At 38.8% G+C, this 23,986-nt stretch overlaps 1 protein-coding gene across 2 annotated transcripts in view; it reads left to right on the top strand.

The window, feature by feature from the left end:
• The window catches only part of LOC132822969 (disks large-associated protein 4-like), a 222,005-nt gene that overhangs the window by 106,993 nt on the left and 91,026 nt on the right, over nt 1-23,986 (top strand). For both annotated transcript variants that reach the window (XM_060836438.1, XM_060836439.1), the window contains one exon: nt 9,848-10,088. In XM_060836438.1, coding sequence (XP_060692421.1) covers nt 9,848-10,088 — 241 coding nt within the window. The remainder of the gene's footprint in view (nt 1-9,847; nt 10,089-23,986) is intronic.

The raw sequence follows: 23,986 nt of genomic DNA on the forward strand, positions 1-23,986 counted from the left end.
GTGAGTATATGCAAAAGGATTGCAGTGGTTCTGGAAGGCAGCTCACCACCACCTTCTCAAGGGCAATACAGGAAGGGCAATAAATGCTGGTCTATCCAGCAATGCCCACATCTCATCAGTGAATAAAGTAAACTTAATGTTTAAGCATAAGGTTGTGTTATGTATTCAGGACAAATGAAAAAAAAATCCAGTCATTTTCACTGCTCTGAATCTGGGCAATTGCCATCATTAGAATGCCATTCTTAAATTAAATTTTATTCACACAGTCCGCAAGTTCTGGTATATTGTCTGAATGACCACCTGTGCAATAGCCATCAGAGCATTTGACTGAATACAGATATTTGTTCTGCATCCATTCTATGCTGATCTTGGTTAGGTAATGCCAAATAGAATATTGTGGAGAGAGTTTGCAAATTGTTTGGTAGGGATGATTTGATGAGACAATGTGGGATATTCCTGTATACATTTAAACTGCGTTTTACCTGAATTGTGAATGCTTGGTTGAACACAAGATTCAAGTCGGTGCTTGAGAAATTCTAAGTTAAGGATAAATGAGTTACCTATTAGTAAATACACTGGATGAAAGCCATTAGCAACTGTTGAAAAACAACTATTAATGTAAATGCCTAAATAGAAACTATTGTGGGAATATTAACTTGCCATGGTAAGCAATTGTCAGTGCATGTGGTAGTTTTAAGAAGTCAAAATTACTTCTGAAGGAAGCCAGCAACATTCAAAATGCTTGGCACCATCCAGGACAAAAAAAACCTGTTTGATTGGCACTACATCCACAAATATCCACTCCCTCCAACAACAACACTCAGTAGCAGCAGAGTCTATTGTCTACAAGATGGGAGATGAAAATTCAGCAAGATTTCTCAGCAGCACCTTCCAAAACCATTTCCTTCAAGAAGGACAAAGTTAGCAGATACATGGGAACACCACCATCTGCAAGTTCCCCTCCAAGCTACTCAACATGCTGACTGAGGAAGTATATCACCGTTCCTTTAGTGTTGCTGGATCAAAGTCCTGGAACTCCCTCCCTAACAGCTAATGGCTCCAGCAGTTTAACAAAGTTGCTCACCACCACTTTTTCAAGGGCAAGAAATGCTGACCCAGCTAGCAAAGCCCACATTCCATGAATTATTTTTTAAAAATCTGTACATGTAAAAGCAAACTGTCCGTCTGACTCCCATGTTTTGTTTGTTAGAAAACTCCTCTGAAGTCTTTGGGCCAATTTAAACCGAACTTAGTAGGATGATATCTGGACTAAGTGACATGTTGTCGGGGTGTTGACATCCTAACCACACCACAGGGGTGCAAATATGGGTAGTCTAGCAGAGATTTCAATAGCCATGCCTATATTGTTGGTACCTTTAACTACGGAAAATGCTTGGGACAGTGCCCAGAGCAGATGGAGTCAAGGTCAATTTGATGGACAACAGCACAGGATGCATGACTGCTGGGCACTAAGACATTGAAAGGTCAAATACACGAAGCTACATTTAATTTGCAATCATTTCATTGTCCATCTGCAATCCTGTTAGGCCTTGTGGGGTGATATGCCCTCAAAAAACCTCACACCACTCGTACTTCATCAAAAGTAGCAAAGTTCAACATTCTCTGCCCAAACTATTCAGGTGAGCCTAGTTGGTGGTTCCTACAAAACGTGCTCGCTAGTTCTTCACTAATAAAAACAAGCATGTGGACGGTGAGATGAAAGGACACATGTCAAAACACTCCTTTTCCCCTCATAACCATCCTGCAAAAGCCCAGTATTATCTCGTACCTCCTTACAGAAGTTAGACAACTCCAACCAGAATGTTATGAATGAATTTGCCCAGATGTCCCACAATACCAAAGTGGTCAAATTACTATGAACACAAGGTGCTACCAATGCAAAACAGTCCTATTTTATTAGGCAACAAGTTACAATAGCTTTTCCTACAAAACAATACTATCTCTAATCCTATTTGGCCTCTTAAGCTCAATACTTCATAAGTCTCCTGTAGATTATCTCAGCTGCTTCCTCTCTCTGTGGGACTGTGAAGCTGCTTTCTTTTCCCTTCTCTCTCTCCAGGTGGTCAGCTGGTCTCTACCTTTTGTCATGTCAGTCTCCTCAGAAGGTCCAAAAGTGTCCAAGAGATTAGTCTGTAGATGAACCCTGTTTTTATACCTTTTTGGTTGGTTTTCTGGAACTTTCTATAGTTCTGGCCAATCATGGAGACTCGCTTAATAGTTTGACACATTGTCAATCATTTGGATGGCTTGCTCCTGTTTGTTTCGTTGTGTAGCAGGACCTGGTGCCTTTCTGACTGGGGTTTCTTTGTCTGGTCAATAATTTGTTGGGGTATGTCGGTCTAGAACAGCTGTTGTCTTTTACATTATGCTAACATCTTAAGCACTGACTGTTTTATTTGCATTGTGTGTCTAGATTTTGTGACTTCAGAGTTTTATTTAACCAATGTATCCAGCACCATTTGCTGTTTACTAACTTGGCTAACCTATCTCTATCCAGATATAAGTTTGCTTACGGAGCTGGAATGTTTGTTTTCAGATGTTTCGTCACCATACTAGGTAACATTATCAATGAGCCTCTGGTGAAGTGCTGATGTTGTGACCCACTTTCTGTTTATGTGTTTAGGTTTCCTTGGGTTGGTGATGTCATTTCCTGTGGTGATATCATTTCCTGTTTTTTTCTCAGGCGGTGATAAATGTGGTCTAAGCCAATGTGTTTGTTGATTGAGTTCCAGTTGGAATGCCATGCTCTAGGAGACACATGCAAATTCCTAGAAAGATGGCATTCTGACTGGAACTCTATCAACAAACACATTGACTTGGAGCCTACTGACCACACTCTGAGAAAAAGAACTGAAAATGACATCATCACAGGAAATGATATCGCCAACCCAGGGAAACCTTAACACATATATAGAAAGCAGGTCATAATACCAGTGCTTCACCAGAGGCTCACTGATTAGATTAGATTCCCTACAATATGGAAACAGCCCTTTCGGCCCAACCAGTCCACACAGACCCTCCGAAGAGTAAGCCACCCAGACCCATTTCCATCTAACTAATGCACCTAACACTATGGGTAATTTAGCATGGCCAATTCACCTGACTGCACATCTTTGGACTGTGGGAGGAAGCCAGAGCACCCAGAGGAAACCATACAGAGACAGGGAGAATGTGCAAACTCCACACAGACAGTCACCAAGGCTGAAATCAAACCTTGGACCCTGGTGCTCTGAGGCAGCTGTGCTAACCACTTAGCCACCGTGCTGATGATGTCACCTTGTATGGTGATGAAACATCTGAAAATGAACCTTCCAGCTCAGCAAGCAAACTTTCATCCAAAACCTCAACCTGAGCTACAAATCTTTGTAGGCGTAGTGGACAGCAAAGTGGGTTGCCTCAGATTACAACAGGATCTGGACCAAATGGGCCAATGGGCTGAGAAGTGGCAGATAGAGTTTAATTCAGATAAATGCGAGCTGCTGCATTTTGGGAAAGCAAATCTTAGCAGGTCTTATACACATAATGGGAAGGTCCTAGGGAGTGTTGCTGAACAAAGAGACCTTGGAATGCAGGTTCATAGCTCCTTGGAAGTGGAGTCACAGTTCAATAGGATAGTGAAGAAGGTGTTTGGTACGCTTTCCTTTAATGGTCAGACTATTGAGTACAGGAGTTGGGAGGTCATGTTGCGGCTGTACAGGACATTGGCTAGGCCAATGTTGGAATATTGCGTGCAATTCTGGTCTCCTTCCTATCGGAAACATGTTGTGAAACTTGAAAGGGTTCAGAAAAGAATTACAAGGATGTTGCCAGGGTTGGAGGATCTGAGCTACAGGGAGAGGCTGAACAGGCTGGGGCTGTTTTCCCTGGAGCTTCTGAGGCTGAGGGATGATCTTATAGAGGTTTACAAAATTATGAGGAGCATGGATAGGGTAAATAGACAAAGTCTTTTCTGTGGGTCGGGGAGTCCAGAACTAGAGGGCATAGGTTTAGGGTGAGAGGTGAAAGATATAAGAGACCTAAGGGGCAACATTTTTACGCAGAGGGTGGTACATATATGGAATAAGGAAGTGGTGGAGGCTGGTACAATTGCAACATTTAAGAGGCATTTGGATGGGTATATGAATAGGAAGGGTTTGGAGGGATATGGGCCAGGTGCTGGCAGATGGGACTAGATTGGGTTGGGATGTCTGGTTGGCATAGAAGGGTTGGACTGAAGGGTCTGTTTTCATGCTGTATATCTCTATGACTCTATAAAACTCGCTATCTATCTGTGTTTTAGCAGCCAGCAGGCCGCTACACTAGAATCTGAGTTTGAGGCTGATTCTGCCTCCTGCATAAATACAGTTGGGACAAGTCTTTCACAGAATTCTCAGAGTCATCAAAACTCAGAGGATGTTGTCCACAAGGTATCTCAGAATCAAGAGAATGAACCTCTAACTCTCCTGAGGCAATAGGAGTACTACCACATTGGAATAATAGGAAAAGAAAGGGAAAGAACTTGTAGATTCTCAAGATAGTTCATCTAGGTGTTTCAAAATTGTTTACTTCAATATTTTTCAAGTTGGGTCATCTGTCCTTTGTCTGGGAAATAACAGGATGAAAATTAGAAATATGATTGGAAAAAAACAAGAGAACCAAAATGTTATTACAAGTAATGAACTGAGATATTTACTCTATGGGCATTCGAAGTGAATGTGCCAGGTATTAAAGCTGAAGCCTTAAGATGTGCTTTCATCAACTTTAACAATGTACTCCAAAATAGAATGTGTCTACTTCATGTCATTAGTCCCTGTTTTCTTTAATATTTCATAAGTTCTATGTTCATTATATATATATATTGTTACTTTGTAAGGAAAAACCACTGGTGGCATAAATAGCAAGTGAAGACAAAATGTCTGAAGCAAAAGGTTAAAAAAAAGACCAACTGTGATAGACAGCAATTTAGAGAAAGGGAAAATGAAGAGGCTCAGGCAAGATGCATCAGAGTGCAAGAATGAACCAGTGCTGCACAGCAGGGACCAAGACTCCTTTAATCTCTGATCCTCTTCATTAATATGAGTCACATGCAGAGGATGATGTTGGTATTACACCAGAGATTTATTAGTCATATGCAAGCACACAGTGGCAAAACTGCCACCTACATTGTATCGTACAATTTGTAAAGTACAATTGCAACCTGAGCCACCTGACCCATTCAGTGTTCCTCTTAAGGGAACAACAGAATCAAATCACCTGTTAAAAAACATCAGAGCATCATAACATCTAAGTAGGAACATTAAAGAAAATACTTGTTTTGGCTTAAAAAGGAAGGTTGTTAATGTGGTCTATCAGGAAACGTTTAATGTTTCAACAAACACTGAAGATAGTAGCATTGAAAATGCTACTCCAGAGGCTGTCTTTGACACTGATGATAAAACATTAAGAATGTTGCTACCAAACATTGAGGAAATGGGTATAGAAGTCAATTTGGATCCTGAGCATTTAAAAGTAATACGAGGACATAAAGAATGGTTAGTAGAAAATATATTGTAAAAGTTGTAAATCTAATTAAACTAGAGTCATGCCTAGTGAAGTAAAATAAATGCAAGTAAGTTCAATGTGAAACAAATATTTTCTGTCAAATAATGTTTTGAATATAATACTTGAGTGAATTTAAATGTTTGTGTTTCATATTTGTGGAATTAAAATAATCATGTGAACGAAGTTAATTAAGGAAACAGTTGAATGAAATCTGTTGGATAAGAAATGAACTCAAATAAATTAAAACATGGAAATATTTTCATGGTCCAACCTGTCACATTCATTCCAGTTGCCACAGGTTAGATATATCAGCTTTTTAACCTCGTAACAACATCTTGGATCTCTTATCCTTTTAAATCCTATTTCTAATTTTCATCACTTTATTTCACAAAGGACAGATAAAGCAATTTGTAAACTATTAAACAATTTCAAAACACCTCAGTGAACTCCCTTGAGAATCTACAAATTCTTTCCCTTCCTTTTCCTATTAGACTAATATGGTGCTACTCCTATTGCTTCAGGACAAATGGAGGCTCATTCCCTTGACCCTGAGAGACCTCATGGCCAACATCCTTTAGGTTTTGAGAACTCTGACGATTCTATGAAAGACTGTCCTCACTGTACTTCGGGTGGGGGGGGAGTAAGAAGGTGTGGGGGGAGACAGTTGAGGCAGAATCAGCCAATGGGACAGGAGGCAGACTCTGGGCTTTTGCAGAATGGTTACGGGGGACCAAGGAAGAGGAGTTGAATTGTTTTGAGAAAATCTCCACTGCAACGTGTCCTTTCTCCATCTTTTATCTCATCATCCACCTACACTTTTTTATTTGTCAGGAACTCGCAAGGAATTCTGTGAGGTGCTGAATGACCAAAGTGAGGCTTTCCTCCACCTGACGTAAGCTGATGGATTGAATGTACAGGGCAGTGGTCAGAGTCAGCTCCCACTTAGGCAGCATCTGTATCTTCGGATCCAAGGAAGCTCCGAGGAGGTGATCACTATGTCAGTGGAGGTGGATATCACTGAAAATGTCTGAGACATCCTGGCACTCATGGTAGACTCATAGAGTCATAGAGATGTGCAGCATGGAAACAGACCCTTCGGTCCAACCGGTCCATGCCGACCAGATATCCCAACCCAATCTAGTCCCACCTGCCAGCACCCGGCCCATATCCCTCCAAACCCTTCCTATTCATATACCCATCCAACTGCCTCTTAAATGTTGCAGTTGTGGCAGCCTCCACCATTTCCTCTGGCAACTCATTCCATACCCATACCCTGTGTGAAAACGTTGCCCCTTATTAGTTGCCCTACTCTGGAAATGAACCACACAATATTTCTACTGCTGTTCCAGACTTCTCCCATGATTCTGCCACAAATCCCACCAGAGCGCACATCGATAGCCCCCTTAAGATTCTCTCCAGAATCTTCCCAGTTGTCCTGGACTCTGACACCTGGCTCACCGTATGTGACTTTGAGGCCTCACTGAGCTTTGTATTTCTGTGCTGGTGAATGGTATGCATGCGTCATGTGACTGTTTTCTATGGACTTTTCATCCTTCTCTGCTGCTGCTATGAGTGATGTTTAAAAGACCTATCAGAGATGAAGTACATGAATTAGAACTGAGAAGGTGAAAAGGTTCAAAGTCAACAAAATCAAAGTGGAGATCATCATATTCAGTAGCGTTGAATCTGTATCATCATAAATGTTGTACCGTGGCATGTAGCCGTGTGATTTTTTTGTGTCTGTCAGCTGGTAGCTAGCAAAACACCATATCTGCCGTCTGCATACATGCAGAAATCCTGATTCTCTGAAGTGTATCATACTTGACAACAGTCAGCATGATTATAGCTGGAGGACCACCAGTTGAAACAGGTTTTGACTATTTCCAATTAGCTCATATTGTAAATGATGGAAATTCAGCGCCCCCTTTACAAAGCAATTAACAGATGGTCAATATTGGAACATCATTCAAGCATAGATGCCATGAAGAGGTCCTGAGAAGTTTCAATTTTTGTATGTGTCATGACTTTGTTGGAAAAGGCTAAAGTAGGTATTGCAACAATATAATTTTAAAATAATGTAATCAACATTACATTATTGGGCGGCACAGTGGCACAGTGGTAGGCACTGTTGCCTCATAGCGCCAGACACCCAGGTTCAATTCCCGCCTCAGGCAACTGTCTGTGTGGAGTTTGCACATTCTCCCTGTGTCTGTGTGGGTTTCCTCCGGGTGCTCCTCCCACAATCCAAAAAGAATGTGCAGGTTAGGTGAATCGGCCATGCTAAATTGCCCATAGTGTTAGGTGAAGGGGTAAATGTCGGGTAATGGGTCTGGGTGGGTTGCGCTTCGGCGGGTCGGTGTGGACTTGTTGGGCCGGAAGGCCTGTTTCCACGCTGTAAGTTATCTAAAAAAAATTGAACATTTAGTACTGTATAGTCTTAGTGAAATATTACTCAGTCGTGAATTAGTCTATTTTCTTTCTCAAAGTGGTATTAGTTTTACATATAACTATAGTTACATATAGTTACATATAACTGTTAAGCAGCAATATTCCTTTACATGGTTTAAGAATCTTACATAAATGAAAGTTGACCACACCGACCAACATCCCGACAGAGGAAGCATATTCTAAGGATTTAATATCATCAAGGCAACTTAACTTGAACCAGATACTTTAGTCTTTCACAAATGTGTTTTTTCCATTTATAGCTTAGCAACTTAGTTACTACTTCATGAGGGAAGTCATGATGCAAAAGGTTAGACGGTTTTATTCCATGTTTAGTTAAATGTGTAGAACAGGTCAAATGTTTTCACTTATTGTGATAGTCAAACTTACTTTTTTGCCAAAATATAATTCTTTAGTTTACATAGTAGTATTGAATGGATGATAGAAGTGGATTCAGTAGTATTTTTCTCATGGAAGTTAGAGATACATTTGAAGAAGAAATATCGCAGGGTTATGGGGGAATCAGATATTTGTATAAAAGACCAGGTATAGGCACGATGAGCTAGATGACAGCTCTCTGGCCAAATGGCTTTTAGTGCATGACTAAAAATCAAAATTCTCCACTCATCCAATTCATCTTGCTTGATGTAAAAATGATTTCCAAATCCCTTTTGTCCTGAATTTTAACCCTTCATGATTATTTGATGTACAGCTAATCTACTTCATGCAACACACTTCCTGTTTCTGAATTAACAACTCGACTTTATGTTGACGGGGAAGGAGATGCAGCCTTCGTCACCTTGTAGGTCATACATATTACTGTCACAGTATGCCAGCGACGAATGGTCCAACGTTACATAGAATTACATAGAATCCAAAGCAAAGTAACAGGCTATTAGTCCTGCTGCTGTATGCCAACATGTAAGCTTCACACATATATCCTCTTACCCTTTTTTCACCTAACACTATTGTAATTCATCAGCAGTTAGCAAAGAGAATTATATTGAACTGGTCATTCAAATACCAATCAAGCAAAGTGCAGGGTATTAGGTGTTACTGAGCTTCATGTGAGTTGTTACTTATAACTTGAGTCTTAGAGACAGCCTTACCCTTATTCCAATGGACTCGGCTTCTATCATGTTTTTGTAGCCACAGTTTTGAAACCCCTGTTAAGATTCTGTCTAAAAGTAACATTCAAAATGTTGATTACAGGAAATCCAAACATGATGTTGATGGTTCTTTCATCTCAAGCCCCAACTGCTCTAATGTCCTCCTGGTCAAATTCTCATTCTCCATTAACTGCAAATATCAATCCATCTAAATCCCTGTGGCCCATGTCATGCCTTGCTAATGATCTATCACTTTCTGTACTAACCTCGTTGGCTTCTGGATGTCCCATGACTGAAATTAAAAACTTTATTGTTTTTGTGTAAATCTTTGTATAGCCTTGGGGCTCCCTCACTCAGGAGTCTCTTCTTGGATTTTACCTCCCTATCCTCCAACCTTATTGATCTCTTCTTCTGTCAGTCTCTTCAGTCTAGCATTAGAACCCATGCTTTCAGTCACTGAGGTTTCCATCATTAAATTTCTCAAGCTCTTTATATTTCTATCTGTATTAAAAGTCTCACAATTTTTTTTTGAACAAGCTTTTGGTCATCCCTCATTATATCGTTTTCTGAAGTCAATATCCCCTCAGGTCCTGTGCAGTGCAAACAATGTTATATCATTCGGACAGGTGTGTGGCCGTGATGTGACTAAATTTTCATTGACTGCTTAACTATGGCTAAAGGTATCAAACATTGTACTTAGTTATCTTTTCATTGCTTAATCCACACTCAGTTTCACTTTATTACATTTGAAGGAGAGAGAAATGGATTTCAGCAATCAATATGAAAATATCTGTGAGTCTGTCTTCAGCGAGGTGGACTCCCAAGCAGTGGATGCTCTGGACCTGCCCATACCTGGCTGCTTCCGCTCAAGAAGTCACAGCTACCTAAGAGCAATCCAGGCTGGCTGTTCTCAGGATGATGACAATGCATCTGTCCGCTCAGTGTCTCCTCCACCTATAGCAACCACAGTTCGAACCATGCAAACCAACACCAGTAAGTATCACATAAACTATCTAATTCCCATTCAGTACGTTGTGATACTTTGAAGGATCAGAAATGAGTTAATTGTGCACATTTTGCAGGTCTGTTTTGAAGAAATCCCATGTTGCATCAGATAGTGTTTATTACATTATGAAGGTCCCTGGCATATCACTTACATCCTAATGGTGAGCTGACCTGATCCTTCAACAATTAGCTAGTTCTAAGTAAGCAATGGCCAGCATCACACAGGATATAAATCATATCCAAGGGTTATCCATGAGCTATTTAATTTATACATATACCTATTAAAACATAGTAGAGTAAAGGTTTTTTAAAAATTATTTTTGTTGTCTATGGTTTAGTTCCCTGAAACCAGAGTCATACAAATGTTAATATGTTATTTGTTGTATACGTGGGTTTAGCATTGTTGTTGTGGGCATCCAGTTAGTCTGAGATGAACAAAGAATGCGATTATAGTACTTACAAAACTCCAACATGTAATGCATAAATCAAAATGTATTTTCACTTTTAAACGTTTGCAATGATGAAGGAAAGTTGAAAATTGTTGTTCTGATATTGTGATTTAAAAAAACTTTTAATGCACCATTTTAATATGGATATAAGGCATAGGAGAAGAATGTAGCAGTTGTGCATGATTATCCACCCACTGTGCTGCCTTTAGATGAACCATTCCAATTGAGTTGAATAGATTGTGTTGCAAGTCATTGTTCTTTAACTTTGGCATGGATTTTAAAGTGTTTGGATAATTCTGGAGATGGTAGTCACTGTTGGATTACAAAGTACAACATTGCAAAAGTTAATGGTTTGTGTTTTCATGTAAAATTTGAGAATGATTTTGTGGCATAACAAAGAATTTAGATTTCTCATGAAGAAAAACTTTATTTTTAATTGCTGAAAATATATTTTAAATATATTTTTCCCTTGCTCTCCTGAATACAGTTCTTAAAATAAGATGCATAATGGAAATTATTTCATTCATTCTTCTTTACTGGATTTCCATTTAGTTGTACAACTTTTTAATGCTAACCTTGTGGAATTGCTGTTTGTATAGGAGAGTAAGTTCTTTTTCTATTGGACAATATGTTTGTGTATTATTTGTTATAGCAAAGACCAAAAAGTTGTCATGACATATCACAACAAAAGCTTCGTGTTTGAAAGGTGATGGGGTGGTGGCGACGATGGATGATGAATCACGCAAGTTTTCGATCTCACCCATGCCATCGGACAGAAGCATCAAGTGGATACCAGCTACTTTCCTACAAAGAGATATGGAATATCAATGGATGTAACATCCTGGGCCATTGTGATGTCAGCGCTAGTCTGTCTTTTTCCAGCCTAAGCACAATTTAAAGGTCCAAAAATAACATGAACAAATGTTGATCTTGGCATAAATCCAGCTAAGTTTTCTTACTATTGTGTTATGAACTGCACTCAACATTGGAGCAGTGAGTTAACAGACTTGTTCAGGAAACTGGTGCAGCATCTCACCCACCCTTTGTAGCCAGATTTATCCAGACCAGAGAGATTCGATAAAGTGGAGGTAATCCATGGTCACAAAATCAAGCCCAATACCTTTGTGGGGCCTCAACTGCATTGAGCCAGACATTTGGAAGAAAGTCTCTTTCTGGGAGTTGTAAAGAAAGCCTTACATGGAATTAGTTTGGAAGTACTCAACCTAACTCCTGGTGGACATTGCTCCTACTCCAGAAAGTTATTAAATTTGGCAATTGTTTGCATTAAATATCAAATTAGGATGGTGTGGGAAATGGAACTGTCACTCTAGAGGACTTAAGTGCCATACGCTAAAGTAGGTGAGGAAATTTATGCACCATCTAATCCATAGCTGGATGCTGATGGTGGATGCAGAAGTAGTGTTCTGCAACAGGAATGACCCTCACCTTATGATCATAAAAAATTATCATTTGAAACCAGTGGCTTGAATAATTTCATAATAAAGGTTCCAGAAAATCAGGTAAGGTTGGTATAACCTTCTGGAGTGTTGAAGGATTCTGGGGAAAAAAAAGCCACAAAACCTTATCACCCTCTGCAAGGAGGTTGTGGCTTATGATTATTTTGAAGAAAGAATATATTTCACAATATTGGCCTGGAACTCCAAGTCTGTTTCTGTTCCTTAGCCGAATATAAATATTAAGAGATGAGATCTCTGGCACTTCCTATGCAAATAAGCTTTTAATTGAGAGATGGAGGAGCTAATCCTCGAGTACCCAGCTCAATTTCAGCCAATTTGGTACACTTACTTTGAATATTTCCAGAGTCAACGTTTGTTGCTACTGAGCAGTTAAATACAGCATTTATTTTACATGGCCCAACCTACTCAAACTAAAGTTGTCCAAACTTTTAAGTGATCCATTGGACTTATCGGTCAAGAATCACAGAGCACGGCTCAACATGGACAGTACTTCATAAAGCAGTCTATGTACAGGGAGTTGTATTCAGAAATCTCACCTGAAATGAGCAGAAAGGTGCAGGGCCAGCTCTATATAAGTAGCTATACGTGCATTTCTTCTGCTAACAAATAAAGTTTATTCACAATGGCTTCTATAATTGCTATTATAATGTCATCTGTACTTTCTCACCTATGTAAAATCTTGTTTTGATTACAAGTACTTGAAGCACAATAAAATTAGGGATCACTTATTCCTGGGAAGCTGGGAAAAGAGAAACCATTGTGAACAATGTCACATTGACCAAATAAAAGTCAAAAGAAGGAAATGTTTAATATCCCACTGTAACAAAGAATTTAGTCATATTTGGTTCATTTCAAATTACTATTAGAAGCACAAATGTCTGCTAGGATAGTGTTAAAATAAATAACTTTGAGATTTATGCATGTTTAATATACAGTGAGCTGAGAATAGGATATTTTGACTAAAGACACTTTCATCTGTACTCATAAAAGCATCACATTGCTATTAATATGATTTAAAACTCTTGTTGTGAGCAAAACAGTGTAACTACTCCTTAATATGAGCATTAACATGGAAGAATATTGATGCATTTAAAGAATCAGAAACATTTCATCTTGATGCAGAATTTGGCTGCAGGCCCAATTTGAATTGTAAATGTGATTGAGGAATGGGGGAATTGAGCAAGTGATAAATTTGCACAGTTATGATGACGTGCGGCTGGACCATTTTAACTTAAGTTTGCCAACTCTGGTTGGGCTGGACACTGGCAGCTTTTCTAACATAATTTCTGCCTTCAGACCCATTCTGAGATAAAATCATAGTTCAGTTCATACCAATCAGTCAATAACAGTGCTTACATTATTCATAATCCCCTATGCTGCAAAAACTAGTTATGATAGAGTATGCTCCGCCCAACTATGCTGCATCCTGTTCACATTATGGCCCAATGTTTTGAGAGTGTGACTGAAGTGAAACAAGATAGGAAAATGCTCTAATAATTTTTCTCCCAAGTGGTTTTAAGAAATGTGCAAGAGTTGACTTTTTTATTATTTTAGGAGACTCTAGCTTAATCAGAGAGGCTTAATATATCTATTATAAATTTAGGTCTAGTACCATAGATCCAGATCTCTAACCTGATTCTGCAGAAGTCATTCCCCAACTAATAGGTGGAAGCAAGAGTTTGAACAGGAAGAGGGTGAAACCACAGATCCTCCTACTAATCCAGGCAGTAGGTTTGAGACAAGCTGACAGTCAGGAATGAAGAACACTTGAGATAGCTCAGAAGGAAAACAAACAGTAAACCCCAGGTGTGATACTGACTGGTCCAAATCACCTTTCATACTTCAAAATGGAGTTCCAGCATGATTAATACATTCCATTCCAAGTATTACTGCTTTTTTCCCCCGAGATGTACTAATTGCTTCTCTTTTGAGTCCAGAGAACCTTGATCCTACTGAGCAATACAGAAAACAGCAAAATGTTTAACAAATTACCTGGTTGGGCCACTTCTGGCCTTAAAATGACTTGCTATCAGCTTTCCCTGACACCAACAACACTACACAACTCAGAGGAACCAAACTAAATACATCAGGGCCTGAATGATGGCCCAACAAGAGAGTGACACAAATGGGGAAGTACCTATTCTGCTCCAATTCCAATCTGCTGTGCACCCCAATCCCCTTGGACATGGAGGCAGGGGTTAATATCGAGTCATGTGTGTTTTTCTGATTTAGACATTCAACAGTCATTGGATGTTTATGTGAAGGGAAAGCAGTTTCCATTGGTGTTCTGCAAGGCTTATTTTAGGTGCTTTGCTCTTTGTCATATATGTTAGTGACTTATACTTAAATGTTGGAGGCATGATTGAGAAATCTGCAGACAATGGAAAATAGACTAGATAGTTCATAGTGAAGAGGATGGCTGTAGATTGCAGAAAGATACCAATGGTTTGTTCAAATGGACAGAAAAGCGACAAATGAAATTCAGTCCGGAGAACTGTGAAGTTATGCATTTTGGGGGAGCCAACAAAGCAAGGGAATGCACAAGAATTGGGAGGGTCCTGAGAGGGTTGGAGGAAGTGAGAATCCTTGGACTAAAGATAGCATGACAGGCAGATGAGTTGGTAAAGATGACATATGACCGCTTTCCTTCACTGGGTGAGATATCAAATACAAGAGCAGAAATATATTTCTGAAATTACATAAGACACTGTTAACCTAAAGCTAGAGTTTTGTGTACAATTCTGGTCTCCATATTACTAGAAAGATAAATTACCCTAAATAGAAAGTACAAAGATTTACAAGAATATTGCCAGGGCTTGAAAATTGCAGGTATAAAAAAAATTAGATAAGCTGGGGTTGTTTTTCTTTGAATTGAAGAAGCCAAAAGGTTGTTTAGTTGGAGATATATAAAATAATGTACAGCTTTGATTGAGTGGACAAGGAAGACCTAATTCTCCTAGCAAAGAGGTCAATTACCAGGGACCACATATTTAAGATGAACTTGGAAGGAGTAGTAGGGATATGGGGAAAAGCCTTTTTCATCCACAGAGTGAAGAGTGTATAAAATTCACTGCCAAGTTTGGTACTTGATGTCAAAACACTGAACTCATTTAAAAGGAACGTGAATCTGTACCTGACATGCTGTAACCTGGAATGCTATAATCATGATCCTGGTAAATGAGATTAGCATAGGTGGCTAGTTTGTTCAGCCAGTGCAAACACTGTGGGCCAATTGACCTCTTCCTTTACTGCAATGTCCCAACAGTTCTGTGGTTCTTTACTAAAAACTTAAACATTGTAGTTTTAATTTTGATTTGCATGAAGTGTAGTACAAACTAACTGCCTCACGAGTGTTTCTGCAATTATGTAGTGACGTCCTTAATTAAGTGCAATAGAATGTTGCGTGTGGGTGGATCACTTGCTTAACTGGATACTCAGGAGCATGTTTAATTATCAGTGAGATGTCTGAGTTGTGTAATCTTAAGAGTATCCACACCTTACATGTCTTTGCCAAGTATCACTTGATAATAGCGAAAATTCACTCAAGAATCTTTTGTAAGCTTGTAGTTGTGCAGTGAACATAGTAGATTTTGCCAATAAGGACTGATAAATAATGTTGATAATTCATAAATAATAACAATTAGTAGTGTTTTAATCAGTACTTCAGAAAAATATATCTCCTGATTTGGTGGCTAAAACTGTCAATCAGTAACTGACTAGTTTCAAGAACACAGTTCATCAAGGAAAGAAATGGCTCACATGCAAATGTTCATGAAAATTTTACTTTGAATGATTTCTATTTTTTTTCGATGAAGATTGCGTATTAACATTTACTACGCTTGTGTTGCATCCATTTATTGTACCACTCCATTTACAATAGACAATTAATGTCTGAATAAAATAGTGGACAGGAAAAATGGTATGAGTCTCATACATGTTCAAACTTCAACTTCATCAATCAAAATACATATTTTAAGATGGCAGGAATATGATTGATTGTAGCATGTGTTATCATGAGGAAACATGATGAGGAGTTTTGCCTTGTTGGCAAACAAAGAAATTAATGCATTTCTGAGTTGGGTCTCATTTGAACCAGTACCAACATTGATGATGCACAGTCTCAGCAGTTACAGCTAGATTGTGGTCTGAGGAATTTTAGCATCCAACTATTTTCCAACTTTTAAGTTTAGAAAAATGTATCAATCTTTCTTATTGCATATACATTTTTTTGTTGGTTTTGGCCCAGCAGTTGACAGACTTTCCTGTGGGAGAGGTCAAAATTCAGAAAAGTTGCCCTGAGATGTAATGCTTCATGGTTCTTAATAACCCACACATCTCTAATTCAGAGCCTAGTTCAATAATTTCAAATCAGCTCTTGCATTTACATCAAACACACGTGCAACCAAGGAACAAGAGTAGGCCACTCGGCCTTTTCAGCCTAATGTGCCATTTAATATGATCATGACTATCTGTCCAAAGATGTGCAGGTTAGGTGTATTGGCCGTGCTAAATTGCCCACGGTCTCTGGGGATGTGTAGGCTAGATGGGTTAGCCATGGGAAATGCAGGATTATAGGGGTGGGATGCTCTTTGGAGGATCAGTGTGGACTTGATGAGCCAAATGGCCTACCATCACACTGCAGGGACTCTATGATTGTATGACCTGACTTTAATCCCAATTCCATATTCAGGTACATCCCGATAATCTTTCATCAAAGACCACTTTGTTATAAGACCACAAGACATAGGAGCAGAAGTTAGGCCATCCAACCAATTGAGCCTGCTTCGCCATTCAGTCATGCTTGATAAGTTAGTCAACCCCATTCTCCCTCCTTCTCCCCATAACCTTTGAGCCTCTTTATAATCATCTTGTCAAAATAAATATTCAGCAGATGAGTGTCCTCAGTAATGTTATTATTTGACACTACAAGATAACTTTGCTCTAGATCCCTATCCATCTCTTTGTTACTTTCATGTTAAGCACCTCCAAGAATCAGATGATTAAAAGACAATCTTATTTGGGTTGACTTTAATGTTTCTTTAGATTAATTAGTTTTATTTTCAAACCTATTTTCCTAAATGACCTATTCAGTGATGTTATTACACATCTCTAGAGCAGGTGAGACTTCTGCAATATTTTTACATCATACTAATTTTCTAATCCCTTTAAATGTACCCACATGTACATGTTTATTTTGTTAAATGGTAAATGGTTTACAATGTCAATTTTGTGCACATGACAAGAGATTGAGGCAATGTGCATTGAGATGAACCTAGTATCGCTCTTCACTTTTCCGAAATAGAAGCAAGAACAGGAGCAAGCAGTCCCTTATCAATTTCTGGGGAAACATTTTAAAGCACTTGTCACACAGTTATCCAAATATTGCAGGCATTATTGTCATGTTGGTAACTGTGACAGCCATTTTGCTTATAAATTGCCTCAAAATGCTGTCTGATCATTTGTATCTCGGGTGCTAATTGAGGAAGGATTGTGATACAAGAAGACTCTGACTTGCCAAACATAACGCTGTGGAGTTTTTTTATATCCTCCCAAAGTGACCAGCTGTGACAACGCAGTAATCTGTCAATACTGCATTGGAATGTCAGTGAAGTTTTAAAAGTATATTGACCAAGGGAATTCAGACATGGTTTGTACAATTAATGCAAATAAGTTATATAATCACATTATTATGAAGTGAACCGACTTTGTGCAGGGTGGAAATAAACAAGATTAACTCAAAACTGAATCATACCAGTGAGATATTGGAAAGCCTGAAGAATTATTAATACCAACTCATCAACATTTCCATGCTACATTAAGAATCTCATTTAATACTGCAAGTGGATGAATTCATTGTAAAAGGATGGTATCCATTCCTTCTGGGAAACTTGTCAATATGTTTTGGATGGCGTAAGAGTTAAAACCTGCATAGATTGTAAATCAAAGTAAAACTAAAAGTGTTGCTCTGTAAAAATGACATTTCAGTTGAACAATGTCATAGATTACAAGAAGCATGAGATTTGACGGGGCTTATTTTTCTTGTACAATTTACCATGAAATTCATGTTCATTATTACTGGGCCCCAGGTGTTCGAATGGCTCTCAGTGATGTTAAATTCTTGAACTAATTTTACAGTTTATAAATTGGTGGCAGAATGCAATTAATTCATACTTAACAATTCTCATCAGATCAGTCGACGCATTTTGCAATGAGTTTGATATTGATTTTCTGAACCATGAGTTGCATCAAATTTTTATTTTTCAAGCTGAATAATTGATGAGATCCATGGTGGCATTACCAATAGCATTACTAATGTACTTCTTAATGTGTTCTGACAGCCCTACCATACAAGATTCATCATGCCCTTCTCTTTGTGTCATTCACAAGCAGTAACCTACTTTTAGTCCCTGTAAACACTAACGGATTTGAGATAAAGATACAAAGTAAAGCACGTGATATACTTGCTTAAGTAAATATGATAGAGTCAAGAAATTTTAATTTCTAGTCACATATGTTGTAATTTATGTACTTAAGATAAAATTTCTACTACTTTGTCAATTAATTTATTCATATTTTTTGTTAATACAATTTTATTGTCAGATATTACTTTCTTTTAAGTTTTCATATTTTTATTACACATTAATCTTGCAGGTACTGTATTTAATATTAGTCATGGCTAGTCTCAGAGATAATTTTAAGGAAAGTGTTAACTAACATATTTTGAAATGTTGATACCATAGTTACAGTTGTGTCATCATAGTCTAACCAGACCAAAGGGACTGCTCCCTCATTAGAGGGAAATGACAGATGGTGATTTAATCTGTGCACTACCAGACCTCTGGTGAGGGAAGAGGGTGTGAAGGAGAGTCCTTCGTAGTAACCTCAAACCAGTGATAGGAATTGAACCCACTCTGTTGGCATCACACTGCTCTGCAAACCACCAATCTAGCCAACTGTGCTAAACCAGTTCCCTTTAGTCACAGTAGCAGGCAGAAGATTGTCATGTATATTGATCCCAGCTGATGGTATACTATACAAGTCAGATGTCTGAGTGAAACCTGACTTGTTAGATCATAAGTTTTATTTTTGTTTGTCATTGTCACTACTGTAGTGATCAGCTACTAAACATAATCACATGAGGCTGCCAATGTTCTGTAACAAAAGAACACAAATTTATCATACAGAAAGAAAAAATGGTTGTGCTTATATATAGATATATCTGGATGACAATTTAGAAAGGTCTTAACATAAGCAACAAAAAGATTCAACCTCTTCCCAGCGAGATCCCACACAGTCACTCAATCCCAGTAAACTATCAATTTTACTTAAACTCTTTAATTTGTTACTCAAATTATTCTTTCCAGCCCTTCTCCTCAAATTGCTGAGGACTTAATTTTATTTCTGTGGTCATGAAAATATCTTATCTATTCTGCAAGCCTGGAAATTTCTACAAATTCTCATGGCCTGAAGACTTCAATAAACTAAACTCTCACAATCTCACAAACATGACTTCTAAATATTTGTTTTTAAATGTGCTTCTGCTAAAATTATTTATTTTGGACAAACTATACTAGTGGCCCCATGCTATCAGTCTTTTCCTACATCATAAAAGTTAAACTTTGTATTTCATCAATTCACAACTCAGGGTAGTTGATCGAGTCATTTAGCTAAGTCAATACTGTCTTAAAAACAATCTGTCTTTAGTTCACTGCTCAAAATGACTTGTGCCCATTGTTGTTTTTTTAAAAACAAGTCACTTTCACAGAACATAAAATAAAAATCCTTTTTTTATTGTGGTTAGCACTGCTGCCTCACAGCGCCTGAAGACCCGGGTTCATTTCCCGACTCAGGCGACTGACTGTGTGGAGTTTGCACGTTCTCCCCGTGTCTGCGTGGGTTTCCTCCGGGTGCTCCGGTTTCCTCCCACAGTCCAAAGATGTGCGGGTCAGGTGAATTGGCCATGCTAAATTGCCCGTAGTGTTAGGTAAGGGGTAATGTAGGGGTATGGGTGGGTTTCGCTTCGGCGGGTCGGTGTGGACTTGTTGGGCCGAAGGGCCTGTTTCCACACTGTAAGTCTAATCTAATCTAATTTGTAAGTCCAAGTTCACAAGTAATAAGAATGTATCACACATGCAAGTGTGGTATAATTTACAGATTTATAGAACAGCATTTCTTAGGTTATCATCTTACTTCCATGTTAAAATACCTTACCAATCTTTTGGGAAAATTTAAGTGTTAAATTGCAATTAAATTGTAAAGTTTCATGGTAGAATGATGATACCCTAATGGCTAGCAATGTTCAATGTCTCAAATGTCAACTACAAATTTCACCATTTTATGTATATGTATAAAATACATTGCATAACAATCAATACCTTTTGTGTTTCATTATACAATATAGCGTTCCTTCCCAATCCCCATTGTAGACAATATTAGTAACAATTGTTTCTCTTCAGATGTTTCTCTTCTTTACCTAAATCTGCTGTCTATATCCTCAAAAAAATCTAAATTTGCCGCCACTCTTCGTGCAAACTATCATCTAATGTCCAACTTTTCACTCTTCTCCGAAGTACTTGGCCATGTTTTCACCTCCCAAGTCCATTCTCACCTTCCCCAGAACTGAATCGTATTCCCACCTCTAACACAGTATCAGGGCATCTAACCCAAACTGTAACTAACTTTTCAAAATTCCAGATTCTAAGATTACAAAGGGTTCTTGATCACATGGGTCAATTGGTTGAAAAGTAGCAAATGGGGTTCAATATAGGTGACCTTATAGATATTTATATTAACATGACGGGTATAGATTGGGTTATTGATAGAAGTCTTTTCACGAGGATGGGGTATTTCAAGACTAGGGGACACATTTTTAAGGTGAGAAGAGAGAGATTTAAAAAAAATATGAGGGGCAAATCTTTTACACATAGGGTGGTTTGTGTGTGGAAAGAACTTCCTGAGGAAGTGGTGGATGTGGGCACAATTACAATGTTTAAACAACTTTGGATAAGTACATGAATAGGAAAGGTTGGAGGGATTTGGGCCAGGAGCAGGCAGGTGGGACCAGTTTAGTTTGGATTACGGTCAGCTTGGGTTAGTTGGACCACAGGGTCTGTTTCCATACTATGTGACTCTATGACTCTATGACATACTATGCAACTCCACTGAGGGTAAGTTTCCCACGCGATTTGTATGCAGCCTTTCACTGGATGACCACACCATTCTATTCTGCTGTCTCTCCCCTGTCATGGAGCTAAATAGGACTGCTCCCAGTTGAATCCATTCTTAGCTCTATATTCGTAGTCATAGTGTCACTTACATTGGCTTTTCTCCTGTTCCCACTCATTACCTCCATTGTCCCCAAAGGATCGATCTTGGAGAAAGTGCAGAGAAGTGGAACTAATTGGATAGTTCTCTCAAAGCACTAGCATAAGCACAATGGGTTGAATAGCCTTGTTCTCACCTTTGTAATTCTATGAATGTGCATAAATATTTTAATAGGGAGACTTATATCACTATGAAGAAATGTATTTTAAGTCTACTTTATGTACATGTCAGAGCTGCTCTGTTTACATTACATTTCATTGTGAAATCCCTTTATTACTGGTTTTGCTTACCGTGAACATTTGAAAAATTATATCAGTAACTACTGAAGCTCTATTAGCTCTTCGGTTGCCAGGCAACTGCTTAACTATCAGGATATGCATGTTTGTAGTGTTCTCATTATAGATTCATACTGACAGGAATCATTGGTGAACCTGGTAAGGTTTTTGCTTTTAACCACACACACTGCTAACGTTTTTGAATTTACTGTGGTTCTAACTTAATGGTAACAGATTGTACTAAATTATTTTAAAAATCAAATGACTTCACTGTAGCTCTGTGAGCTTTTTATAGTAGCAACAAACTTAATGGACTGTTGCAACATGAAAAAGCCTTGAGCTAATTGCTGGGCTAACACTACACAAACTAGCAAACACAGCAATGATGTTATATTTCAAGAAACCAAGCAGAAACAAAATTAAAGTTTTGTTCAGAGTCTGCTTCCAGCGAGTAATCAGAGGGCAGGATTTTTCCGATGACCTTCAAGGCTCACTCACGCAGTCAAATAGGGATCAGAAATCCACACTGTTGGGGCAGAGATATTCACCTCTGATTCTCTTCAAATTGGTCAGAAGGAGTTTTCAGCTCTAAACTAGCAGACCGCCCTTGCAGGTACATGAGGGAAAAGGCAACTCACCTGCTCTCCAACTTTAAAAATAAGTTTTTCTAAATTTATGATTTTTTTTATCAGCTGGACCACTATTACATCACTACAAAAGAAACTTCTTTTACCAGGGCACCTGCAACTACAGGTATTAATCAGAGAGGGTCTCTCAGCCTGCCTGAACCACTGCCCTGACCTCCGGTCTGTTTACAGCATGCCATCACCAGTCACTTGCCCTGTTTCCTATCACCTGAGGGGAGGGGGTCAGGATGAGGACAGCAGGAGAATCCCAGTTTGATTCCAGTAATTGGCTTTGAGTGGACATTAAATGAAATCACAGCACATCACTTGCAAGTGGGTGGTTCTGCTACTTCCCCCATCATTTTATAGATCCCCTCCTGGAGAGACAAAATTGCCAAATGCCAACCCGAAAGCATCCTTGGCATCTTCGCACAAGTGCATTTTTCTGTGTATGTGTTGTCTTCCCCCTCAGTTGGCTGTAACACATCCACGTCAAGGAAGTGTCAGCACTATATTATCACAATCTAACATGAATATCCTGAGATATCTTTCAGGAGTTTAATAGGCCCAATTCATTCCATTACCACTGAGCTATCTGTTTAAATCCAGTACCCTGCCCTTTCTCCTCCAGGCACATATGTCAATGTTGTAAATCAACCCAAGGTGAAAAGTAAATATTGAAATGAACAGGCAGGAATCAGATTTTTTTTATTATTCACTCATGAGATGCAGGTATCACTGGCTAGGCTACTAATTATTGCTTATCCTTAATTGCTCAGAGGCTGTGAGTGTGTAGCCACATGTAGGCCAGACCAGGTAAGGATTGGCAGATTTCCTTCTCGAAAGCACATTAGTGAATCAAATGGGTTTTTTCATAAATCAGCAAAGGTTACATAGTCACCCTTAGACATTTTCTCAAAAAATGTAAGATGTATATGAAATCAAGCATTAGTGACGAATCAATTGCAATACACAAATTATATAGCATATGCCATTAAATAATGGATGCAGGTTCTGTAATATCTTGCACACCTTCCATAGTTGTGACATCAGGAAATGCAGCCTGGGAACATGATGGAGCTGGGGAATCAGCAAACTGACCAGCAATTCCACTTGTCTTCATGCCTGCTTCCACTGGGGCTTAGGATTTAGATCGTATTTACAGACATGTGAGTTTATGGTGGAATTTCAATCTGTCACCCAGTTGCAACCACCAAGGTATAAAATTAGCATTGCAAATCAGAAGTCAATAATGCATTATATTTGCTACATTTTAACAATGTCACTTCATTGACTGTAAAGCACTTTGGACCTGAGGCCATGAAAGTGCGTTATAAATATGCATACTTCTTTCTTTATACTAAACAACCTGATATTTCCTAGGAGGAATTGAGGACCGCAGATGTTGGAGATAAGAGTCGAGAGTGTGGTGCTGGAAAAGCACAGCAGGTCAGGCAGCATCTGAGGAGCAGGAGAATCAACATTTTGGGCAAAAGTCCTTAATCAATTCCTGATGAAGGGCTTTTGCCCAAAACATCGATTCTCCTGCTCCTCAGTTGCTGCCTGACCTGCTGTGCTTTTCCAGCACCACACTCTCAAACCTGATATTTACTTCTGTTCATTTCACATGGAATTGGATAGTAAGGCCCTGCTGAAGATCTAAAGGCTATCAGAATATTAGCATTCTCGCTGGGCGTAAGCTTGCGGACATAATTTATTGGAAACCTCCACATA

This window comes from Hemiscyllium ocellatum, chromosome 15, assembly GCF_020745735.1.
Source record: "Hemiscyllium ocellatum isolate sHemOce1 chromosome 15, sHemOce1.pat.X.cur, whole genome shotgun sequence".
NCBI classification, from domain to species: domain Eukaryota; kingdom Metazoa; phylum Chordata; class Chondrichthyes; order Orectolobiformes; family Hemiscylliidae; genus Hemiscyllium; species Hemiscyllium ocellatum.